Consider the following 26,637-nt stretch of genomic DNA (forward strand, 5'->3'; position numbering starts at 1 on the left):
GAGAATTCTTAATTGCACTCATGTACGGACGTTCGGATCTGTGGTGAACGAACCAAACTTTATTTATACTTGTCTAAAAAGCCTACTCGTAAGCGTTTGCCAAGTGGAGTGCTGCTAACCCCGTGCCGTATGCCCGTATTCTAAACACCATCGTCTCTGCACGCGGATCATATGTAGATTCGCAATTTCTTTTCCATATATCGACCGTAGCTCCACGAACAAGTCCTTGTCCGGTGACAGTGCCATCACGCCATGTGTGCTAAAATCCGAGCACGGACTTTAAACGCACATTAGAGCCAACAACAAAGAAGGCAGTTGGTCGTAATCGCGCCACGGGACACGTGTCGAGCCGACGCATTCGCTTGATGAACGGGGGAGCTAGATTTTTTCGACAATGACAGGACAGCTAGATACTACTGACTGCAGGAACTAGAGGCGCTTTTATTACCAGAGATATTGAACGGCGATACACGAATGGCTTGTACGTGCTACTCCACTAGTTGTACATCCGAAATCAAGACCGTATCCTGTGTTGCCTTGAGGCTGAAGCCGGCCGCTGTTGAGCGATCCACATACGCATTACTCATGCCAAGTTTCAAGTTTGCGACACAGCTGTACGACACCGTCGATTTGCAGGTGTGGTGTGCCATACTGGTACGGGCATACGGCAACCCGTGTGCGAGAAAGCAGGGGTTTACAGCGCTCGATCTTTTGTCGATGAACTGAACCGAATCTCGCAGTCACTCTGAACCGGCGGGCAAGTACACTGCACTGTGCGGGATCCGATGGTGCGCGAGCGAGCGAGCGCTGGATCTTTCCTTTCGCTCCCGATTGCGGCTAGACCCCCCACGTCGGGGGGGTCCCTACTGACACGAGCCACGTTTTCGTAGGCTAGCCCTACCTAGGGGCGCGATCGTTGCTCTAGAATCTAGCTCTGGCCGGACGCAGCGGCACGTCAGCGCGCAGCTCGCAGGGTTCAATGGCTCTCGTTGCCTTGCGCAACGGGCCTGGCAGCGGCAGCTTTGCGAGTCGCAACGCCAGCCAGCCATCTGGTCCGTTTCCCAGGCGAGATATTTTCCTCCTGGGTGATTGGCCGCGATGCGAGCTTACACGTTGGTTTGTGGATCTTCACGCTTCCTTTGTTTGTTTCATAATGCTTTTGTTTACTTGCCATGGTTGAATGAGGCGCCGCCTAGCTGACACGGGGGCAGGACCGCATGTAGAGTAATGGACGCTACTGAGATCTTCTAGGATGCCTGCCATATTATCCTGCCTCTATGATAGCAGTAAGTTTCTGTTTTCTGTGTCCATCACTTGCGTCAGCAACTTTTTTGTGCTGAGATCTGTGGGGATCGGTTTCGTAAACTCAGCAGCTCGTCAATCACCCGTTTTGATGGCCTGAAAAGCAGAGGAATACATTTGATAACGATGAGTCAAGATAGAAATCATCGTGAGGCAGAAAAATAAAAATAAAAACGCGACAGGTTCGTCGCAGAACCTCAACTTTCTTTTTTCCTATTGTGATGATCGCCACCTTTCTCCAGAGCATCGATACGGCAATACATCTTTCTTTCAGATGCATCCGTCGAATCACGCGAGCGATCATAGAGTCGTCTCGTTTCTTTCTTTATCAGGTTTCGGGGTCGTCGTGCAAGGCGCCAAGCAATGTTCACGACGCAACCCGTTCCATCTGTCAGCGTCCGCGCACAGCTGACAGCCGGCAAGCAGGGCGGCCTGCCTGGCTTCCCTTCGCTTGGTTCGGATTGCTTTGGGACCACGACACCCGAGGGCCTGCCGGTGCCCGACGCGCGGCCGCTCGCCACGTAAAGCCGGCACGACGGCGACACCACGCGCCAGCACAATAACGCATCGCATCCCCGCCCCCGATCGCGTCGCGCGTCCTCGGGGGGCTCAGGGAGGATCCGCGCCGCGATCGCGCACCGGAGGAGGTGTCGCCGGCGCGGGCCGGGAGCGCCGCGCGACGTGTTCGGTTCGGCGCCCACCGGGCCGCGACCTTCGCTGTCACGGAGATCGCGCTGCTGGGTCCTCGGATTCGCGCACGAGATTTTTCTTCTTTCCTTGGGCGCACTTTTCTTTCTTCTCTCGCACAAAACAGGTGAAGAAAAAAGCTTTTTCAATGAGCTTGCACGTCGATTTCTTCCGTTTCGCTTTCCCGGATGAGATCTGCATGGCCGGGAGGCCCGGGACAGTGGGAGGGGTAGCCGCGCAGCATCTCGACGTTCATGGCTTCATGCTGAGTTGTCGGGGTGGCAACCATTTTGCAAGTTTCTGCTCACCAACAGCTGTCTGAGCAGCGTTAGGGGTGCCAAGTGTTGGACGCTGCCTTCAGGTTTCTCACCTGCCGTTGTCCTCGAGGGCTCGGGACAGCTCACACACAAAGCATTTAACCCGGGTCACCAGCTCAAATGGTTCAGCCATTGCTTGAGGACATGCACATGAAAGCGATGAAAACACTGAACGTCTAGAACCGATCGCAGATGAAGTTAACTGGAAGAAAAGGCAGCGCACAAATCGAATGTAACCACAACCTTCTTCACGTGGTTCTGATTGAATGGTACAATGAACCAGGATCAAGGATGGATAGTTGGTTTCCTTATGTTTGTCCCCCACATTGTTTACCTACATGATCAAACGAAGAAAACCCGGAAAAATCAGCATGAAACAAATTCAGACTGGAATAAGCAAACGGCAGGGTTTCAACATAGGGGTTGTAGGTGTTGTTTGGATACTAGGTGCTAAACTTTAGCAGTGTCACATCGAAAACGCTAATTAAAAGGACTAAACATGAGCTAATTATAAAACTAATTGCAGAACCCTGGGCTAATTCGCGAGATGAATCTATTAAGCCTAATTAATCCATCATTAGCAAATGGTTACTGTAGCACCACATTGTTAAATCATGGACTAATTAGGCTTAATAGATTCGTCTCGCGAATTAGACTCCATTTGTGCAATTAGTTTTATAATTAGCCTATATTTAATACTCCTAATTAGTATCCAAATATCCGATGTGACATGTGCTGATCTTTAGCTGGTATCAAACACCCCCATAGTAACATGTAAATACAAATGCCTCTAACTACAAAAGTAAAGGGGAAAATGCAAAAGACAAAATAACAGGCCAAGCTGTACCCTTATAGGGTATTTATATTCTAATTCCGCAGACTTCTAATCCTAGAGAGTTCTAAACTCAGTTTGATTTGAATATAACCACAGAGTGGAGATCCCTAAAGAAAATCTTCACTCACTCAACATGGTGCATCGAGAGCTTCAATTCAACCCTACATTTCTCTGGTCAATGATTCAACCATATCAGCACATATACACAAAATAGAACATCTTAGGATTTTTTTCCTGGACTTGCAAATCCCTTTATAACAAAATGTATGTTAGTGATTTTGTAGCAGCCTTCCCTGGCATCATACCAGTTAAGAACTAGAGATAAATTCTTAAGTGAACCACAAATCCCTAAAAGTGTTAAGTTTGTGTTATAGTTGGGCATCCTAAATTGAAAACTAATATTCGCTGAATTAATATGCGTGAGATACTAATATAGAAACAAACCTTGGTAACTAGATATGGAATGGTTTCTTTGCTCTGATCAAAATGGCAATTGCCCATGTGCAATCAACAGAAACCTGCTTTCCGACGATGTGAAGGTAATTTTCAGCTAAGTTGAACATGTTATTAGTTATGCAAAAGCCCACACACCTACCTGACAGGGCATGTCAAAGTTCAACTTCAATAGGGTTAAAGTTAAAGGATGTCACTAGCATTGGTGCATTACTTGAATAGTATGACTCCTCAACCTTCTGCTTTTCTCTGGTTGCCTGAGCTTAAGTTCACGGAACGAATGGTCAAGATTAATGACTTCCTAAATTGACTTCACTCAAATGCTCCAGAATCGTGTTCACAATGTCATCCATTTTCCAGGGAAAGAAAATCCACACAATTTAAACATCTTGTTTTTGGAAATCTTTGTGTTGATGTAGTCTCAACTGCACACCTAAGGCTCATAGAAAATAACCCCCCAAAAAATGACTGAATCTACCAATGGTTCCTAAATTTGTCCCACATTCAGCATTCTCATCCAGGTTGCCAAACTCTAAAAATGTAGACATGTGTTCCTAATGCAACTGAATGTATCCCTGGAGGTTCAAATCATCCTAATTAGTGCTAACTCCCATGTGTGGCATGCTGGCTAACAGCCCATGGCCCCACCATGCACGTGAGTTCGCACTAATTAGGATTATTTGGACCTGGGGTGGTACATTTAGTAAGTTTATGGACACGGATACGCATTTTGAGAGTAGAAACTAGATGAGCACGGGATATATTTAAAACTGCTGGTAGATTTCACTCGGAAGCTGACAGTTCTACATTTCTACTAATCTTATTTCCATGTGAGAAATCTACAAGCTTGTTTCACTTTATGTAATTTGGTGCAAATGAATGCCAAATAGGGGTTTCAATCTCACTTTGCATTGGATGAGGAATGAAACATTGAGAGTACACCTCCCACAAATTTAAGCCCATCGAGGGGCTGCCAATCTTGAGACTTTGGGAGGGACTTGCTCTTTGCAGAAGGTAGGTACTACCTCAACCCTTCATATCTTCATTTATGTTAGAATGCCATAACCAACAAAAATTCGAATTCGCAACCCTAATCCAACCACAAGTTCATCCTTTAAACCCATGCTCCCATTCCTGACACTGCCAAGCATGTTTCTATGTGTATTAGCGCCTGAAGTTTTAGATGCTTAAGTACACACATTCTAATTCCAGATAAAAATAACCGATGCAGTCTCAATATCACATTAGCATAGTGAAATATGGAAAGATGGGCAAACAGATGGGATCGAGGGAGTAATTCACACTTACAAGGGTGTCGAGCTTGCTGCCGAAGTGGTCAGGATGGCACTCCTCCTGGTCCCGCACAGTGACACAGAAGACAGAACCCAATGGCCTCCCACTCCTCGAGGCGCTCCCCCAGCTCCGCCTCCTTCCTGGAGGGCATGTGCACAGCAGCCCCCAGTGTCGTGAGGCGTGAGCTCCTCGACCACCGCATGCCTACAGGAGCACAAGCACACACACAAGTTATAATTTTTTTTTGCGGGCAACACACAAGTTATAATGTGAAGCCTCACAGCCGCTCTGGTGAAATGGAGATCTGAGAAGCATTGGAGGGAAGTCTTACCCGAACCTGATGCTTGGGTTCCACCAGTGACGAGGGCTGTCTTGCCTTGTAGTGCCCATCTCCCTATTGTGGTGCCTGCGATCTATGGTGCAGCCATCTCCCTGCTGCTCCTGGACTGTGTGGCCCCTCCATGTGGTGTTCTTGATCACTGATGGCTGACCAAAAGATTTGCAATTGTTGGGAGAGCAGTAATATTTGGGATTACAGAATGGAATACCCAATATCATGGTCCCACTTGTCAGTAGCTATTGAACATTTAGAATAGATCACAGATGAAATTAACTAGCCAAACAGGTCGGCGAGATCATAGATTTGCATAGCACCGATCAAATCTCAAGACATCCTTTTTCACATGATTATGATAGAATTATGCATTGAACAATAATCATGACCGATTCATGATATTATTAGGTTTTGTTCCAAGTTCCAACTTCCGAGGACACCACCATAGTAGCTTCCACCTAGAAGGGCTTGGTTGGGCAAAACCCATTTACAGTCGTACCGCCATCCACCGAGATCGTCTGGCCGGTAATGTAAGTGGAACCAGGCATGCAAAGAAAAGCAACAAGTGCTGATATTTCTCCAGGTTCTCCAACACGCCCAAGCGGAGTTCGACTCACAACTTGCTCCTTGAATGAGTTACTCTCCAATAGCTGCACAAAGAAGCAATAATCAGGTGACTAAAGGATTCAGGTTTACACTTAATGAGCCAAAATATGGTACTAGCTCGACACATTAGTACAAGCAATAGAAGCAACCACCTTTTCAGTAAGTGAAGTCGTGATGTACCACGGGGCAACAGAGTTGGCTCTGATGTTGTCTCTCGCCCATTCGCATGCTAAGGTCTTGGTTAACTGGTTAATGGCACCTGAACAATACTTCTAGCTGGTTATGCATGCAAGTGCCAAAGCAAGTGGCGTTCATATGTGGTTAAGAAAAAATAGGCTGATTTAGTATTGAGCTTCAACTGTTACCTTTAGTCATAGCATATATAGTTCCGCTAAACACACTTACTACTCCGGCAACTGATGATATGAAGACAATGCTGCCTGAACCAGACAATTTCAAAAGAGGATGTGCAATTTGGCACAAGTGATAGGCAGATTCCAGATTAGTGGCCATCAAAAATGAGTATTCCTCTGCAGAAAATTCAGTGGTTGGTTTCCTTATGTTTGTTCCCACATTGTTTACCTGAAAGATCAAATGAAGAATAAGCAAAATGTAGGGTTTACAAATAACTTGCAGACAAAAATGTAGCCAGATTTTAGACAACAGCCGATACAGTGCCACCATGAACAACTTAGATTCAAAACTATCAATTCTCATATCATTAATTCAACTGAACATCTCAACAGGGAGTACCTTCCTGGAGCCACATATCATTAATTCATTAATTCATAGTAATCTTTCATGGAAGTGTTGGGTTCAGTCCCAAATCGGAAATTTATGGTGGGGGAACCACAATATAATGTGGGCAATCCTCACCGATTAGGCTAGTATTTCAGGATGAGTTGCACCTGGGACCTTAGTTGGTTGTGGACTCCAATGGCCAAAGACCATGATGGCTGGTCTTCTCTGGATCACAAGTTGATAGGGGAGCCCGTGAACCTCTCTGAGGTCACAAGGGATGTGTGCGACGGAACGTTGCCTAACTTGAATAGGATAAGAGTTACAGGAACGTTATCTAACTTGAATAGGATCAAAGTTACAGGACATTGCTAACAGCTCATTCGGATTTGGACCTCCATATATTCACATGGACAAGATTACTACATGTGCAGGGATCCAAGCAGGTTTCAAGAAAAAGGGAGCCAAGGGTCAAGTTTATCAGCTTCCTGCAATTCTCTTCGCACAAATGCTCCACAATTGGCGTACAAAGTACATAAACTGCAATACCCTAGTGCTGTTCATGTCACTGATAAATGCTACAACAATGCTCAATGAAAATACATTTTATTGAAAAATCTACTAACATCAATGCCATGTGACAAATCCAAAATCTTGTTTGATTGGATGAAATCGAGTGAATGTGAATTGGGGTTTAGGGCTTTAAAGACAGAATAGGAATTGAGGTGGGATGCGGAATGAGAAACTGATGGTCTAACTCCCAGCATTTTAATTCAACCGCAAGATGGGCAGCGGGAATTGATCTTTACACAAAATGGGTGCAATTTCAGCCCTTCATTGTGATTTGCTTTAGCCTTTAGCATGTCATACACGCTACAATTTCCCACTCTCTTGCCAAACAGAGATCGGAGACAAAAACAAGAACTACCAACCCTAGTCCTACCAGGAACTCGATCCCCTAAACTGGCATTTCCATTCCTAACCGTTGCCAAACATACTTTTATGTGTAATAGTAATCATCACAGATTCACAGTTTTAAATGGGTGAGTATAGACAATATAAATTCACAGGTAAAAGAAAAAACAGAAGAGAAATGATGCAAAGTTCAATACCACATTAGACATCGGAACTAAGAAAGAGGAACAAGCGGGGACTAGAGCGAGGTTTTCGTTCTGACTCACAAGGATGTCGAGCTTGCCGCCGAAGCGGTCGGCGACCTCACGGAGCAGGCGCTCCCGCTGGTCCCGCGCGGAGAGGTCGCACACGGAGCCGGTGACGCGGAACCCCCTGGCCTCCCACTCCTTGATGCGCTCGCCGAGCTCCTCCTCCTTCCGGGAGCAAGTGTGCACGGCCGCCCCCAGCGCCGCCAGTTCCTCCACGACCGCACGCCTGCGACGCACGCGTCCTCGAGTGAACCTCCGTAGCGGGTTTGCAAGTGGGGAAAAAACGAGATGGGCGTTCGAGGCGAGCCGTACCCGATGCCGCGTGTGCCGCCGGTGACGAGGGCCGTCTTGCCGTGGAGCGCCCATCTTCCCGAGGACCCTATCGCCGTGCCCGAGGTCTCCGCCGCCGCCATCTCGCTGCTGCTCCTCCCGTGTGGTCTCTGTGGCCTCTCCGTGCTCAGCCGCTGACGTGAGAAAGGTTAGCATGCGTTTGGTTTCGGGATAAGCGGAACGGGTTGGGTTCATCCCGGGTTAGGTTTAACCCAGGTTGGAAGGGGTTGAGAGGGACGGGATCAATGTCATTTTAACATTATTAGCAATATATCTCATCTTTCAGTTACGGGGTCTATCTATCATCCTCTTTTTTTTTACCTCTTTTCTTTTTTACCTCATATTATCTTCTTCCTCAGCTGACGTTGCCGGCTATACCCTTGCTCCTCCGACTATGCCGTTGGCCTGGCTCCTCCCCGATGCGTCGGCCTTGCTCCTCCACGGTGCGCCGCCGCGCCGCTCCCCCCCCCCCCTCCCCCCCGCGCCGGCCTAGTCCGCTCGTGTTTCACCTTGCAAGTCTTTAAGGATCTGCAGAGTACATGGTATCAAACTTCTGAAGCAGGCCACAGGCGTTGGAACTCAGGGGAGTATGGTCAGTGAACGAACCTGAACCATCGATGGACGCTGCTGTGCAGATTGACGCACAGCAGCCGCAGCGCACTCGACCATTCGCATCATTATGGGAGGATCATAGTCGCTTCCAAGTCGTGGATCGACAAGGGCTTGAAGGCTGCCGCCCTCTGCAACCTGTGAAATCAAGGGTCTAGCCTGCAGAAACAATCACATTGGAATGAGCCTTCAGGTAATCAGATTAAACCTACAAGACCATAACGTAAGAGCAATTGCCATGGATCATGGATGTCAATAGAGTTCAAATATCAGGAACTTGTTTCTAATGGACTGACCCAACCAACTAATGTGTCATCCATGTAGGACTGAGATGACTGGACCGGTAGCCTTCCGGTAATCAGCTCCAGGAGAAGGACGCCAAAAGAGAAAACATCCGCTTTGTCGGTTAGTTTTCCACTAGACAAGAACTCCGGAGCTATGTACCTGCGGGAAAGAGGAGAAGAGACTGTGGTTAGACGCTCATCTGCTGAAGATGTTTATGACAAACAAATAAATAGAAAATTCTTGAATGGTATTGTAGAGTGTAGAATGGCAACGATAGAAGGACTGACCCGAAAGTTCCCATTACTCTTGTGGAAACATGCGTGTCATCTCCTGGTTGATACTTTGCTAACCCAAAATCGGCAACCTGAAAATATTGAAGATCAACCATGAGTGAAGAACTTAATAGCAGACTCCAAAAGTTCAATTAAAACTGCATAAATTTGTTCAGGTGCAGCATTACGTTACAGTTACACCAAAGGTTAGCTCGAAATGCTGGGCAATTGATTTTAGATAACAAAGAAAATTACACCAAAGGTTAGATTGAAATGTTGTTCAATTGGTTCTTTTACAATAGAGAACTCCTAATACACCTCCTGTTTTGGTATGTTTTGCAATATTTTTCTCCGTGGCGAAAATGATACCTTGGGCTCAAAATTATGATCAATAAGAATGTTGGACGCCTTCACATCACGATGTACGATTTTAGGATAACCTGGCAATATGTTATCGAAGTAGCTCGTCAGATTTCCGTACTACGGTACTGGATCCGAAACTGAAAAAAACAAGAAATGGGCATAACATAGACTAACAGTCGTCATGAAGATACGCCAAACCCCTCGCAGATCCCACAGCTATTTTCCATCTTTGGTGCCAGTCAAGCGGTGGCCCATTGTGCCCTTCATAAAGTTCAATGTCAAATTATCAGCACAAAAGTAAGTCGCTGATCAGAGTTTAGCCTAGGGCTGTGCATGGATCGTGAAATCCACCCAACCCACCCGTCATACACCCAATCCAACCCATTTAAATTTTTGATATATGGATTGGGTGGATCTGGGTAAAATCCATTAAACCCATGGGTCAGCACCTTTCGCATGTCCCCGCCGTCGGGCTGGCTGGCGGAGCCAGTGCCGTGGCTCGTCCTCCACGACGCATAGGCCTCGCGTGGGTGTGGCCTGTGGGCATTGTGAGCGGTATAGATGGCCATTTGGCCCACGGCCCATGGGCTGGCCCACGGCACGGCATTTTGGCCCAGTCCAGGCACGGCCTGGCACGGCGGCCTTCTAGGCTGGGCCAGCCCAGCCTACACCACGGGCTGGACTCGGGCCACTACCTCAGCTCGTGGGCTGGCCCAGCACGGCCTGTCCCATTTGGCCCGTGGGCCATAAACGGGCGGCACGGCCTCCCAGGCCTGCCTCAGCCCGGCCAAAACCCCGAATAAATGGCCGACCGTAAGTAGTCCCGCACCCCTCCGCTCCTGCTGCTTCGAGCCGCCTCCCCGGTCTCCCCGTCCCCATACTACCTATGTCTCCACGCCTCCCCCGCCTCCGCACCTCCGCTGCCTTCCCCTGCCGGCTTGCCCCCGGCGGCCTCCACGCCTCCCCTGCCTCCGCCGCCTCCACCTGTCGGCCTGCCCCCGGCGGCCCGGCCGGCCGGCCCCTCGCTTGTTGCAGCCTCCACCACCTCCCCCTGCCCCCGACGGCCCGGCCGACCGGTCGCTCACACGTCGCGGCCTCCGCGCCTCCCCTTGCCCCCGGAGCCGTGCCCCTCCGCTGGTCCCATGGCCCTCCACTGCCGCCACGGCGGGAAAAGAGGAGCCGGAACCGTGCCGCGGGCCGGCAGGGGCACGGCGAGCCTATTAAGGCCCACCAGGCCAGCGGGTCGGCATGGCCTGCCTAAGAAGGCAGCAGGCCGGACCTGGGCTGCTCCTTCGGTATGTGGGCCGGCCCGGCCTGGCACGATTACTGTGCGGGCCTAAGAAGGCCGGGCCTAATCGGGCTCATGCCAGGCCGAGCTGGGCCGCCCGTTTGGCCATCTATAGTGAGCGGTGCCCGCGACAACGAGTAGCAGCGGCAGTGGCTGTGCGCGAGCGGCAATCACGACGACGGAGCGGCGGCGATCGCGCGCGAGCGGCAAGCAAGCGTGACGACGGCAGTGGCAGCAGTCGCGCACAACCGGCAAGTGCGATGACGACGGCAGCGGCGGCGGCGCGCGCGAGCGTGAAGAGTGACGACAGCAAGGCGAAGGCAACAGCGGCGGCCGCGCGAGCAATGGCAACATCATCGGCGATCGCACGCGCGCGAGTGGCAAGTGCGAGACAGCAATAACAGCGACCGCGTGGGACTGGCAAGTGCAACGACGGCAACCAAAATGGCTGTGCGCATGCGTGCGGAGGTTCATGGAGGGATGCTTGCGGAGGATCATGGAGCGATGGTCCTGGTTACGACGCGGCGGCGCAGCAGCACTGGTTGGTTCCTTGAACCGACTAACCCACCCAATACATTCTTACCCAAACCATCTAAAGTGATGATTAAGGCCTCGTTTCAGCCACATTGGATCCCGACCAAGATTACTTCAAGACCCGGTTCAAGTGATTCCACATGTGTCACTCAATCCGGTCAGGATTTAATCCTACCAATCCACTCAAACCGAACAGGCACAGATGGAATCAATTCGCGTAGGGGAGTCAGCTCAGGTGTTCTCCCTTCTAGTCGCTTCAGCAGCCTGTCCTTCCTGGGAAGGGAGAAAAAAGTTGCTGCACGTAGCTGTGTCCTCAGTGTCATCTTGTTCGGTAACTTGCAGCGTCGCGCGTCACATGGTCACCGCACCACGTTGGCACATCACGTCTTTTTGTTGCCAGTGTTATCGGTCCTTTGTCGCCACCGGCCACACCGCCGCAGCCAGGGTTCCTGTACACCGTGGTGCCGCCGGTGCCCTACGTCTGGGGCTCGTGGCCGCCCGGTGCCGGGTATGAGCACCACCACCATCACGGGCAGCCCATCGGGCCCGCCAGCACTCTGCCTGCCGCCCTGTGCGGTACTACCCCATCGTGGCGGACCCGCGTGGGTCACCGTCGGCCGCGTACGCGGTGACACAGCAATAGGAGGTGTTCCAGCCGAAGCCCACGGGGAGCGGGGGTGGGAGCACGGCCGGCGGCGCGACGGCCGAGGAGGACACCGACGAGAACCCCTGCTCGCTCACGCTTGGCCTCGACATCACCGCTGACAAGCGGAGCGTGCTGGTCAGCATCGATGCCCGGGGCGGTGCGGGGCTGAGCGACAAGGGCAAGGCGGCGACAACGGCAGAGGTGAGGAAGTAGAGGAAAGAGCTGACGGCATGCCGGCAAGCACAGCCAGCTAGCTGGTGCCGCAGAGGGGCGCGCAGCCACGGCCACACGGGGGCGCGTGGGGCAGGCCGGCGGCGTCGGGTCAGCGGCAGCGCTGGGGGCGCGAGCGGCAGGTCGGCGGCCATAGGGTGCGGAGGCGCCGGGAGTCGCGGGCGGCGGTGCAGTCGGGCCGCGGGTGGAGGCGCCGTGGGGCGCGGCAGCGGCGCCGGGGTCGCGACAGCAGGCCGGCGGCCTTGGGGGCGTAGAGGCACCGGGAAGCGTGGGCAGCGGCGTAGTTGGGCCATGGGTGGAGGCACGACGGCGGGGTCATGGCCATGGAGCGCAGAGGCGCAGGGGAGCAGCGAGCGTAGAGTCGAGCGAGTGGTCCGTTTCGGAGGGGAGGAGGTGGGGAATGATTCCGGACCGTGAGTAGAGAGGGAAAATCGAACCGGGCCTGTTTCCATTTCGGGCTAGATCTAACCGAACAGCGGATCCAAACTAGGCCTGTCTCCATTCCGGGCCGTTCCAATCTGCTTGAATTGGGCTGCATTCCGGGTTAAACTGGCCGAACCGAACGTGCCCTAAATGGGTGGGTCAAAAACCCACCAAATCCATGTAAATGCACCCATGCACAGGCCTAGTTTAGCCAAAGTCCAATCAAGAACATTCATCGAACAGGCATACATGCAGAACTGAGGACCAAGAACTTCCAGCAACTCACCGTGCAAATGGGAGTCGAGCGTCTTGTTGGGGACAAACTCGTAGACCAGCAGCCTCTCGTCGGAGTAGATACAGTACCCAACCAGCGGGACAAGGTTCCGGTGGTGCACGCGGCTGATGATCTCGACCTCCGCCCCGGAACTCGCGGTCCCCCTGCCGGCTCTCCGTCTTAAGCTTCTTGATCGCCACCTCGGCGCCGTTCAGCATCCCCCTGTACACGCACCCGAAGCCGCCCTGCCCGATGATGTTGCCGGGAGCGAACCCGTCCGTCGCGGCGGCGAGTTGGTCGTACGAGTGCGAGCCGCCAGTCGGCAGCTCGGTGACGACGTCGACGGAATGGTGGCGGTCAGTTCCGGCGTCCGAGAACGTGCCGCTGGTCTGGGGGGGCGTGGGCCGCTGCTGCTGCGCGAAGTAGTACTCCGATGGCGTCGCTTGCTGAAGCACTGGCCATGTCAGGCCATCTGAAACTCCATGGCCAATTGGCCATGGGTACGCACGCACGAAAGCAGGCGAGCGGTTAGCGACTCTGTCTGACAAGAACATGCAGAGACGATGCTTGTACATCTGACCTCCTTGTAGGACATACCTTTGTGATATACCATCGGTGGCGGCAGCTGAGCTGGCAGCACCGGCCGGCGCCGGTGCCGCCGCCTCCGCCGCCGGACGACGCAAGCCACCACGCACAGAACCAGAAGCACCGCAGCCACCACGGGCCCCACGATGATCCAGTGCACGGCCCGAGAACTAAAGGTCCTCTTGTCATTCTTCGTCGCGGCCGGGGCCGCCCTGGAGGCGGGGGCCGTCAGCTCGGACACGGCACGTCGCGCGCCCGACGTCGAGGAGATGGCATCGGGACCCGCCGGCCCGCCAGTGACCAGCGCTGTCTTGGCGCGGTCGAGGAAGTCGCCGGCAAGCGCGTACAGCGACGCGACAGATGATGGCTCGGGAAGAGGGCCGTACTGAGGCGGCGCCGGCGGTGGCGGTGGGGGCGTAAACGGTGGCGGCGGCGGCGTCCTCTCGGCCGGCATGGAAAACCAGAAACGCGCCCACATCTCTGCTTCTGCGCGTACGGTTCAGAACACCAGGTAATCAAGTAGTACGCGGGAATACAAGATTTAACGGCCGGGCATGGTTGCCTTGGGGCATCGGCACGTCGTTCGTAACCTTGCGGCGCCTGATGCTGCTGTTTCCGTCGAACAGAGTGCTGCGAGCGCACGGGAAAGCAGAAACAATCAGCTCAGCATGGGAGTTGGGTCTCATGGCCGCGTACTTTTCCATTGGAACCGTCTCTATCATCAGCTCCCCCGTATCGGTGGGCTGGGCGACCGGAAATGATGGGATCCTGAATTGCTAGTCGTTAGTGTTTCCGTGGATTGGACCTGTTCTACGCCTATTGTGCCTACTGGAACGAACAATCCAGCATTAGGTTATGTCAAATGCAGGATGGAGAATTCATTTGTTGCCAGCAGGTTAAATTCAGGAAATTAAAGGATTCAAATCATAAAGTAGTTGATGCCACGGTCAGCCAATCATGCCAATAGGCCAGAACAGATACACATGTATAAAAAAACAAAAAAAAAACATATACAAGACACCAAGTTGCTGTAAAATCAAGGCCTTGTTTAGTTCCCAATTTGGGATAGGCAAAATTGACATTTTGCCATAAATGCGCAATTGTAGCGTTTCGTTTGTATTTGTGAATTATTGTCCAAATATTGACTAATTAGGCTCAAAAGATTCGTCTCGCAAAGTACAACAAAACTGTGCAATTAGTTTTTGATTTCATCTACATTTAGTACTCCATGCATGTACTGCAAATTTGATATGATGGGAAATCTTTTTTTTCATAGTGTCGAAGTTGGGAGTTTGAAGGGAAGTAAACATGGCCCAAGTTGTGTGAAAGTACGCAGTTTACCACTTTTCGAGTTTGCAATCTCTTACTGCTTTCCTTGCAAATGAATTAGTCTAGTGCTCTAAAAGTTTCCTTGCAAATGATTATGTAAGACAAGATCATAACACTGCGTAAAAGCAAAAAACAGGACCAAAAATATGTATCTAGGACCGGGACTTATATTGTCCTAAATTTGGCAGGTCGGAAAGGTTGCAACAAAAATCTAGGGTCTGTCGCCGTTGGAGATGCTGCATCGCGTCCGTTGCCATGTCCCTGCGTTGCCGGGCGCCTTCCCCGACGCCGGCGTCAAGAACACACGGTGGAGCTGGCTCCGGCGCTCTCTGTACGCGCTCGTGCTCCTCTCCCTCTCATACTTCGCCACATTATTATCCCGGAACAGCATCGCCCACAACCTTCTGCAATTCCCGTTTCGGCAGCAGCCTCCAGCCGCCGCGGCAGGCGCCGACGCCACCCACTAGCCGTCGCCGATCACTCTCGCCCACATCGTCTTCGTCATCGGCGCGTTCAAAACCACGTGGCCGAAGTGCCGGGCATACACTACATCAGGAAACACGGGTAGGCTACTCTAGCAATAACAATTATATCTACCGTTTCATCTAGACAAGGAGTCATGGATCGTTACCACTAGACGCGCAGCGCAGTGGAACAAGAGTTGGAGCAGTTGGTCCAACGTAGATGCACATCGGTATAGCCGGTCCAACGTAGATGCGCATCGGTGTAGAGTAAGTAGTCGATCAGATCGTCTCCTCCTCGTCCTCGCCTCAGCAGCCACCTTGCGTCGCCGTAGCCGATCAGCACAGCAGCAGTGCCTCCATGGAGTCCACACGTACAGGGAAGGAACGCCGTGCGCCGGTGTGCTAGCACCGCGTGCGCGGCAGGGGTCTCAGGATCAGGCCGACAGGAAGTGACGGCGAGGGTTGCGGCGTGGTGGGGTAGTGCACCCTAGCCCCACCCCTCATATTTATAGAGCACACTAATGGGCTTTCAGGCTGAAGACCCATTAGTTAGCCTAATCCCTTATGGACACTTGCACTAGAGACAATTATATGGGCACATTTTTCCAATATTCAAACCCCTTAAGCGTGTGAGCTGTTAGGTTCATGTGCAAATGGCTATGAACGGAAACCGTTTCCGAACCACAAGTCAGTAGTGGTACCTAGCAGGACACACTGACTCCCAAATGTACATAAAGATCATATCGGCCAAACCTAGGTACATTTACTCACATACTAATTCCTTTGCCTCATGATACCAGTCAAGTTCAAGGTGAGATGCGTGCCACCCTTGTGATAGCTCAACCGTTCACTCGATCAAATAGTGGATTCAATTCATGACTAATCTTTAGTCATTGTGATTAACTCTTTAATCATATTGGCGTAGCCATGCACTTCCCAATCCAACTATCTCGAGGGGCCAGAGCTATCTCTCCAGTTATTTAGGAGGGGCAAATTCCATCTTGATCCGCTCACATCCCATTCCATGTTTCATGATACACCTAAAGACTACTTTTATGATTACCCAGTTACGGAGTAGCGTTTGGAAGTCTCAAAGTGCATCACTACACATAGTGAGAAACAAGGGCGATCTCATGTCTAAGGATCTAGTAGGTGTACCACTCGAGACCAACTGATGGCACATACAAAATAACAATACCAGTAGTGTCTCTGGTGGGTCAATCCAACACCATGTTCACTAACATGTGTTCACATTATTAATCTGATATCTCCATACCTATTATCCGTGAAACATGATCATCAATTAATACATGTGCCAGTCTGTGTCATTATTGTCCCGCATAATGATATAGACTAGGGATCGTTTAGAATAATATCATAATCAACAAAGAGTTCCACGAACCAAGTCACATACTTATCAATCAATGTGAATGGTTACTCAAGGAACGAATAACACTTTATTCAATAGTACATAAACATACTCATGACACAAGTCTCCCCCACACACTAGGATCACCGATGTAAGTATCTAATACCCATAGATCTGGTGTGCGCCTCATGCTTTGGTTGTGGAAGAGGCTTCATCAATGGATCAACAACATTCAAGTCCGTACGCACCTTGCAAATCATCACATCACCTCGATCAATGATCTCGTGGATGAGGTGATAATGACGCAGTATATGTTTGGACTTTTGGTGTGATCTAGGCTCCTTTGCATGTGTTATGGCTCCACTATTATCACAATAAGAGATCCACTAGACTAGGCGCATAAGGAACAACACTCAACTCAGAAACAAATTTTTTGATCCAAACAGCTTCCTTTGCATCTTCAGAAGCTGCAATATACTCAGCCTCCGTCGTTGAATCAGCTAACGTCTCTTGCTTGGAACTTTTCTAGCTCACTGCCCCTCCATTGAGGCAGAACAGAAATCCGGCCTGCGATTTGGAATCATCCTTGTCTGTTTTGGAAGCTAGCATCAGTGTAATATATTACAACGAGCTCCTCTTCACCTCCAAACACTAGGAACACATCTTTAGTTCTTCTAAAGTACTTAAGGATGCTCTTTACAACTGTCCAATGAGCTTCACCATAATCTGATCGATACCTGCTCGTAACACTTAGAGCATAGGAGATATCATAGCATGTCATACATGATGGATCCAATAGCCGAAGCATAAGGAATTGCTCTCATCCTCTCTTGCTCATTAGGTGTCGAAGGACACTGATCCTTGCTAAGAGTAATGCATGTGATATTGGCAAGAAACCTTTCTTAGAATCTTACATATTGAACCGATTCAATATCTTGTCAATGTACGTGTCTTGGTTTAATCCAATTAGCCTTTTCGATCTATCCATCGTTATGCCTAAAATATATGCTACCTTTCCTAAATCTTTCATTGAGAAACTCTTTCTTAATGAAGATTTAATGGCCCCAAGCAATGGAACATCATTTCCAATTAGCAATATGTCATCTACATATAGGACAAGAAAAACAAGTGTGCTCCCACTAACCTTCTTGTAAACACAAGGTTCTTCTACGTTCTTGCTGAAACCAAACCCTTTGGCTACTTCATCAAAACGAAGATTCTAACTCCAAGATGCTTGCTTCAATCCATATATGGACTTTTGAAGTTTGCATATCTTCTTAGCATTTTTAGGATCGGCAAAACCCCCAGACTGTGTCATGTACACATCTTCACTTAGGTTTCCATTAAGGAAAGCTGTTTTGATAACCATTTATCATATCTCATAATCGAAATATGCAGCAATTGTTAAGAGAATCCGATCAGACTTTAGCATTGCGACAGGTGAAAATGTTTCATCATAATCAACACCTTAAATTTGTTTGAAACCTTTTGCCACCAATCGTGCCTTATAGATGTGAACATTTCCATCCATGTCTCCATTTGCAATTGATAGGTCTTACACCGTCGATCAAATCAACCAAGTTCCAAACTTGATTGTCATGTATGGATTCTATCTCGGATTCCATGGCTCCAAGCCATTTCTCAGAGTTGGGTCCCATCAATGCTTCCATGTAGGCCATGGGCTCATTATTGTCCAACAATAATATGTCACGCTGCTCCGTAGTTAGGGGTGTCAACTTTTGAGTTGCGCGACGTGCCCTTGTATACCTTCATGGGGCTGGTGCTTCAACAATAGGTTCAGGTTGCACAACATATTTAGTTTCCCTCGGATACCCCACAAAGAAACATTTGTCTGACTTTGGAGTGAGTTTGTTTGACATCAAACGTTTGACATAAGCCTCACACCCCCAAACTTTGAGGAAAGATAATCCGAGACGCTTCCCGGTCCACATCTCATATGGTGCCTTCTTAACAGACTTAGTTAACCCTGTTCAGTGTAAACGCAGCAGTTTCTAGATCATAACCCCAAAAAAATAGTGGAAGATCAATATGGCTCATCATCGACCTAACCATGCCTAACAAGGTTCAGTTCCTCCGCTCGGAGACCCCATTCCATTGAGGCGTTCCGACGGAGTCAACTATGGAACAATTCCACATTGTTTTAGATGATCACTAAAATCATGGTTTAAATATTCACCTCCATGATCATATTGCAGAATTTTAATTGTCTTGCCTAGTTGATTTTGTACTTCATTATGAAATTCTTTGAACTTTTCAAACAATTCAGACTTGTGCCTCATTAGATAAGTATACCCATATCTAGTAAAGTCATCAGTGAAAGTGATGATGTACTGAAAACCACCTCTGGCTATAGAACTCATTGGTCCACATACATCAATATGTACAAGTTTCAACAAGTCGCTTGCCCTCTCACTTTGACCGATGAAAGGAACTTTAATCATCTTCCCAAGCAAACAAGACTTGCACGTGTCAAGTGATTCAAAATCAAATGAATTTAACAAACCATATTTATGGAGTTTTTCAATGTGTTTCTCATTTATATGACATAAGCGACAATGCCAAATAAAAGTAGGATTCAAATCATTCGAACGAGCCCTTTTTTATTAATATTAAAGAAATATTTATCCTCAAGATCAAGAACATATAATCCATTTACCAATGGACAATAAGTAAAAAAATATCATTATAATAAATTGAACAACGTTTATTTTTTATTACAATCTCATAACCATCAACTTCTTCCAAACATGAACAAGATATAATGTTATTACTCAAAGAATGAATGCAATAACAATTATTCAATTCCAAAACTAATCCTGAGGGTAACGACAAGTGGTAAGTGTCGACTGCTATGACTGCAACCTGTGCTCCATTGCCAACACGAATATCCAACTCGCCTCTTGCTAACCTTTTAGTCTTACTTAGTCCCTGCAACGATTTGTAAGTGTGAATCATCGATCCAGTATTAAATACCCAAGATTCACTAGAAGATGTAGCAATATTAATTTCTATGACATTTATACTTGAAGTGGAAGTCTCACTTCCCTTCTTCTTCTTATCCTCCAAGTACTTCTTGCAGTTCCTAGACCAATGTCCCTTGAGATGATAGTGGAAGCATTCATCACCAGGAGAAGGGCAAGATTTTCCCTTTAGCTTAGGCTTAGAGCTTGGGGGCTCATTAGGAATGACCTTTCCCTTGCGTTTGCCTTCGGGAGGCATACAACGCTTTCTCTTTTTGTTCTCCTTTTGAACCATCATCACATGAGTAGGATTTTTCTTAATGCTTTCCTCTATTATCTTCAGCATGCCATGCAACTCAGCTAACGTTTCCTCCATCTCCTTCATCCAATAGTTCATAATGAACGGCTCATAGCTCGTCGGGAGCGACTGGAGAATGACGTCTATAGCCAGGTTGACGGGTACCTATACCTGGGGTACCCTCACGAAAGGGGCTAAGGCAACCAGGCGCCAAAAGGCCAAAGGCCCAACAGCTAGAAGCATCCTGGAAGTAGCCCAGACAACGTTGCGGCCCACCGGCCGACCTTCCTTGGTTGGAAGACAAGAGCCACGACTTGCCGGCTCAGCCAGCTCGGGGGCAGGGCCCAAAAGGGGCCCACAACGTCTCACCCACTCCTTAACTTAGGAAGACCTGCACCGTACGAGAGTCATTAAATGCACGTCATGGCCTCCCCGACCACCCCACGTCGGAGAGATGACCAAGTGAGGGGAGCCGACCTTTAACCAGGGGGGTTCAAGGGTGAGGCTACACCCTTCGGACCACCCAGGATGGCCTGTAGAATGAGACCATGCGTGGTTGTACGCGCCCACACGCCCGGGCGTCATCATCTCTTTCGCTGTCAAGGAGACCTGTTAAGATCAAGGCCATGCCACCGCGCCAGGCTCGATACAGTCCTGCAGGTGAGGTGGGACCTAGCGACAGACGTTACGTCAAAGAGCGACCGTGAGCGCACTAAAGAAATCGGGGAAAGTTGGGATGAGCGGCGCGCCCCATCCAGGCCACTAATCATGGCCCCCCATTTCTCACCAATACGAATGACAACAACAACACCCGTCCCATTCACTGCCATGGAGTTGGCTAACGGGATGGGAGCACGCCACAGAGCAGGCCGGGCCATGCGTTAGCAACCCACACCGCACAGGAGATACCATACAGGGCGTGCAAAGTCCACGACTAGTCAAGGGGACAGTACAAGGAGGCTTCTTGGTGCAAGGAAGATCCGATCACGCCACAACCCCCGACCTCTAAGGTCGAGAACCCCTCCATTTCTCAACGTTGTTGCCCGGTCCCTGGCCTATATAAGGGGAACCGAGCCTCCTTTCTCTCTCTCTCTCTCTCTCTCTCTCTCTCTCGCATTCAACACATACACCCAGACATTGCATGAATGCTTGCTTGCAAGCACCCCGTTGTAAGCCCAATGCACTTGATCCAAGGAACACGACTTTTGCTGAAACTGGACGTAGGGATTTTCCCAAACCAGTATAACTCCTTGTCTCTCGTGTGCTAGCCATCAGAAGTGAGCAGAGCGCGGTGTGCAATCACTAGTCGGCGGTTCGAAACACCGACACATGTCATCCTTGAGTTCAGAACCAAGTTTGTCCAGAGTCTCAATGTAACCAATCATCTTGATCACATGGGGACTAACCGGGCTACCCTCTGCCAGATTGCATGCAAAAAAGGATTTTGAGATGTTGTACCTCTCAGCCCTAGCTTGGTTCTCAAACATTCCACGCAGCCCCTCAATCATAGTGTGAGCATCTGCTTCTGCAGATCAGGGGACACGGTGGTAAGCATGAGACAACTGACGTTGAGTGCATCATCATAGTGCTTCTGATAAACTCTGTGGGCTGCAGCATTGGCATCATCAAGGAGATCATCAGGGTATGGTTTCTCAAGAACATACTTAGTTTTCTCTTACCTAAGAACAATTCTCAGGTTGCGGTACCAATCAATAAAGTTAGCTCCATTGAGCTTTTCCTTCTCAAGCACATATCGCAAATTGAAACCGAAATTGTTACTAGCAGACATGGTCTACAACATAGGATAAAAATGCAAAGTTTTAGCACTAAGTTATGTACCAATCTTCCATTAACCAATTAATAAAAGACACCTCCACTATATCAACGTCGTCTTCCCTCCAACGACATATAGTGGTTCAAGATCCATATTCACTAAAATCCTAGTGAGCTTTGGCTTCACTGCTAGAAACTTAGTGACATAGGTAAACAAAAATTTGTTAATCATATCTCTATATGACTCTTGTTTGTTGGGTGGCATCCAATGCCCCGGCTCCTAACTCCATGCCATAAAGCTTAAAACCGTTTTGATAGCTTTGCTAAGTAAACCAATACTATGCTTGCGAATGTCCGACATCCACCCTATTAATAATGATAGATGATGGTACTTTGCTTTGGCAAACCTACCACACAACGATCAAAATTTGTAGGTGCAGCTATTGGTAAAAGACATCAAAAACTCAACTATTCTAAGGGAAGCTATTCTATCATGACAAAAACATCCACCACATGTAAAGCATGAACAGAATAGTAAGATAGGAAAATAAACATCATAGGCATATAATCATATTATATTGTGAATAGTATGCCCTTTGAAATCATAGTGGTCTCCATCGCCATGCCTCCTGTCTTGTGGTGATCACCATTGCCACCATGCTTGATAAGGCCTCCATGAACATATGCAAAGCTACTATACCTAATAGCTGATACATAAATTACATGAGGGATCAAGCATCACAAGTCGACGCGCAGGTTGTTATACAATAATGGGACAACCTCAACGCAGTTGTGTTAACTTGCAACATCGCAGGTTGCACAAATGTTACACACAGATCATCACATGACAATGAGACCATACCATTCACATCATACCCTGCAAAAACAAGTTAATCGTAGAATGCCTTCTACCAAAACGATGCTAGGATATCACTATAGCAGATAGCAACGGCGGTCTCATTTCATAGATCGCATCTATGAAATCACTATGGAAATCTCATCAGATTAATCATATCAACCCAATTTCTGAGCCATTCAGAATGTCTCAATTTCCACTAGATCAATCATATTGATCAGTGCGACAGGCGTACATGAGAAGACCGCAACACATGACCTCGATGTGTTGACTCAATCTACTAACTATGCACACGACTAGCCCTGATGGTAATTCTAGCCAGTAGGGACAAGTCACGCGCACAACAGAGAAGGAGCACGAACTAATCTTTTTGTCACATGATGCAATCTGTTGAACCCGTTCCATCCCCTTATGACCAAATGATCTAATCAAACTGTGCAACATAAGATCTATCACATGAACCTAACCGTAATAGATCACATCTATTACCATCACATATCACCTATATGTGCAAGATCCAGACTAAAAACTACACAAGACGGCTCTGATGCCACTGTAGAGAAGCGCGGGTAGGCTACTCTAGCAATAACAATTACATCTATCGCTTCACCCAGAAAACTTGCGAGTAGAAGTCATGGATCATTACCACTAGACGCGCAGCGCAGCGCAACAAGAGTTGGAGCAGCCAGTCCAATATAGATGCGCGTCGGTGTAAGTAGTCGATCGGATCGTCTCCTCGTCGTCCTCGCCTCAGCAGCCACCTCGCGCCGCCATAACCGATCAGCACAATAGCAACAGCAACAGCACCTCCACGGAGTCCACACGTACAGGGAAGGAACACCGTGCGCCGGTGTGCTAGCACCGCACGCGCAACAGGGGTCTCGGGTTCAGGCCGAGAGGAAGTGGCAGCTAGGGTTGCGGCGTGGTAGGGTGGTGTGCCCCTAACCACACCTCTCATATTTATGGAGCACACTAATGAGCTTCAGGTTGAAGGTTCAGATCCATTAGTTATCCTAATCCTTATGGATCAATTATCCCGTGAGTCTATAGTACGAATTGTTACGCTCGGCGGCTCTCGAGCGCATCGACGCTCTCGCCCACGTCGTCTTCGTCGTCGGCGCGTCCAAAACCACGTGGCCGAAGTGCCGGGCGTACACCACCCTGCGGTGGCGCGGTGGCGCCTGGGGGCAATGCGAGGCCACGTCTGGCTCGACGAGGAGCCCTCCGGGCCCTGGCACCCATCCTGTCCACCCTACCGCGTACGGCATGGCCTTCGGCGGCGGCGGGTACGCCGTCAGCTTCCCGGCCGCCGCGGCGCTCGCCGGGATCATGGATGGGTGCCTCGATCGCTACAACGAGCTGTACGGCTGCGACCGCCGCGTCCAGGCCTGCCTCGCCGAGCTCGGCGTGCCGCTGACCAGAGAGGCCGGGTTCCATCAGGTAATTTTCGCGCCAGTCACCTTGTTAGCGACGCAACGGTTTACGTTTACCTCACACCCGCTGTGGCCCTCCACGTCGCGACGAGGGATGCTTGTCACGACTCATCGTGCCCAGAGAAAAGGAAGTACGAACCTTTGGACGTGCTCCAAAATCTCTGCGCGGTTGCGATGTTCATGTCAGTTTCGTTCGCAAACGTGCCGGTGTTTTCTTTGTTCCTATCTGGATACAATACAACACAAGCTCGTTCAGAATTGCTTTTTCCGGTAGAGGTAGAAGCAGGACGCACCGTTCAATGGAACAGATCTGGATGAACACGATTAGGCGAATACACGAGCCGGACCACAAGGAATGCGCGATCCGCCGTCTATTCATTCACTCACACTTGTGTTCGTTGCAGCTGGACCTGAAAGGACACGTGTACGGCCTGCTCGCGCCGCACCCGGTGGCACCGCTGGTGTCGCTGCACCACCTCGACCGGCTCAGCCCGATCTCGCCCAACTCGCTCAGGCGGCTGCACGCCGTCCGGTCCCTGGTCGGCGCGTCCCGCCGTGACCCGGCTCGCACGCTGCAGCAGTCCATCTGCTACCACCGCTCCCGCTCGCGCTCCGGCGGCGGGCTCACCCTATCCGTGTCCGTCTCCTGGGGCTACATGGTGCACCTCTACCCATCTTGCAATCCCGCCGCACGAGCTGCAGACGCCGCTCCGCACGTTCCGCGCGTGGTCCGGGTCGCCGGCGAACCCGTTCACGGTGAAAACGCGCCCGGAGGCCGCGCCCAACGCCACCGCGCGGCCCATCATGTTCTACCTGGACCGCGTCACGAAAGGCCTGCACCGGCCGCCGGGGAGAGCTGGACGCTGACGGAGTACGTGCCGGAGCTGGTGAGCAGGCGACGCCTGCAACGGCACAGCCTTCGACGCGGGCGCGAAGGTGCAGGCGATCCAAGTGCGCGCGCTCGATCAGGGTGGACCCTGCCGTTTGGAAGCGGATACGTCCGTACGTGTTCGTGCTCATGTCGGATTGAAGCTCCTATAAGTTGCGATGGATCCATAATGTGGATTGTCTTCGGAATCTGACCTGGTTGTGTTCTCGTATTTTGTTTTGAACTATCATTGTCTGGACTCAGGCTCCAAGAAGGCAATGCTGCAAAGTGCAGAGAGCGCGAAGGAACTAAGGAAGAGGACTCTATGGTCGTCGAGATATACGAGTGCAAGCCTAAAGAGGCAGCACTAATGCTGTAGTAGGGATAATATAATAATTAGATGTATACAGCCAAGCCAACTTGGTTCATTCTTTTTGTGGTGGTAACAGGAAGTGAGTGTTTTCCGTCTCGTTTGCACATGGTTATGTGTGGCCAAGACTGATTTAAATAGAAATGCCTCCCTGATCGCGCGCGATATCAACACATGCATCGTTAGTGGATTTGTTTTTAAAATGAAGGACAGTGATCAAGAAACCTGTCTCTTAAGGTCGGGCCCCGGCCAAGCTTTCATAAAAGCCCACAGTGTGTCCGATACGCCTTTCCTGATTTTTGAAACGGTAATGCTCGTCGGGTGAAATATCGGACGCGGACCCCACCCACTGCTCCCCTACCTTATATGGATTTTACACACCGCTCATTTCACACCACCAAATCTCTCTCTCCCAGATGCAGGCCACGGACAGGGGAGGAGCTCCGTCGGGGAGGGGCATGACCGCCAGGGAGCTGATCCGCCGGAGGAGCCGCGCCGGCCACCGCTCCCCCACGGCCAGGGGTGAGCTGCGCCGGCCGCCGGAGGAGCTCCATTGGGAAGGGTGTCGGGCGCCGCTCGAGTGCCGGGGCGCGGGCCGCCACTCCCCCACGGCCAAGGGGCGAGCCGCGCTGGCCGCCTCCATCCTCCTCCTCCTCCACCATTTCCTAGCGTCGGATCCCACTGTGCAGTACTCCTCCTGCCAGGATTTGCTGTATGTAGCAAGAGTATGTTTCAGATGTTTCAGAAAAATGTTGCAGGTGTTTCATGTGGATGTTGCAAAGTGGATCTAGATGTTGCATATGTTTCACACACATGTTGCAAGTATTTTATCTGGATGTTACATTTTCAATGAGAGATTTGAATGTTCCATGCAACACGAAACAGATGTTGCGGCGGGTTTTTTCCTCATCATCAACATATGGCTAATAATTTTTTTCAACATGTTTTTTGATGTTGCAAACGATAATTTTTTATGTTGCAAACGTTTATTTTCTATGTTGCAAACAGACGTTATTTTTTGGATCGCCTTCTCAGCATTCCTCTGCTAATGAGTGCTGTGCAGTGCCTTACCGAGTTCACGTCAGGGCACACGTGTGACTAGTGTCTAGTTGGTTCAATCATAACTAGGCAGCAGATGGAACGGCGATCAAAGAGAAACACGAGGGGAGCAAGAACAATCGAAGTTGTCTCTCGTGCAAGAGACAGCCTGGGAATGGAAACATAGGCGAAACGGAGCACCGAAGTAGTGAAGCTGTATAAAAGAGCGGAAGGTTGTCTGTAACTCACATTTCCAGGGAAAAAATTGCTGAATGGAACTATGGAAATGA

At 49.9% G+C, this 26,637-nt stretch overlaps 1 protein-coding gene and 2 pseudogenes across 1 annotated transcript; 1 reads left to right on the plus strand and 2 right to left on the minus strand.

Annotated features, from left to right (window-relative positions):
* Positions 1-5,489: 5,489 nt before the first annotated feature.
* On the minus strand, positions 5,490-8,232 carry LOC101766635 (tropinone reductase homolog At5g06060). Its single transcript, XM_004984869.2, has 5 exons — positions 8,041-8,232; positions 7,747-7,954; positions 6,193-6,409; positions 5,980-6,086; positions 5,490-5,871 (listed from the first exon to the last, which is right to left on the minus strand). Exons 1-5 carry the CDS (start codon positions 8,139-8,141, stop codon positions 5,680-5,682), a joined length of 825 nt encoding a protein of 274 aa, XP_004984926.1. The 5' UTR covers positions 8,142-8,232; the 3' UTR covers positions 5,490-5,679.
* Positions 8,233-8,547: 315 nt separating this feature from the next.
* LOC101760022 lies at positions 8,548-14,046 on the minus strand (annotated as a pseudogene).
* A 10,681-nt stretch (positions 14,047-24,727) lies between these two features.
* On the plus strand, positions 24,728-25,318 carry LOC101760422 (annotated as a pseudogene).
* Positions 25,319-26,637: the final 1,319 nt, after the last annotated feature.

The sequence above is a fragment of the Setaria italica genome, chromosome IX (assembly GCF_000263155.2).
Source record: "Setaria italica strain Yugu1 chromosome IX, Setaria_italica_v2.0, whole genome shotgun sequence".
Classification (NCBI taxonomy): domain Eukaryota; kingdom Viridiplantae; phylum Streptophyta; class Magnoliopsida; order Poales; family Poaceae; genus Setaria; species Setaria italica.

Excerpts from the sequence above, each read along its gene's own strand:
- LOC101766635 (XM_004984869.2), bottom strand. The coding sequence starts at position 8,141 with ATGGCGGCGGCGGAGACCTCGGGCACGGCGATAGGGTCCTCGGGAAGA. Across the intron at positions 6,410-7,746 it reads GCGGCAAGCTCGACATCCTT|GTAAACAATGTGGGAACAAA; the intron begins GTGAGTCAGAAC and ends TTGATCTTTCAG. Across the intron at positions 6,087-6,192 it reads TATATATGCTATGACTAAAG|GTGCCATTAACCAGTTAACC; the intron begins GTAACAGTTGAA and ends AGTATTGTTCAG.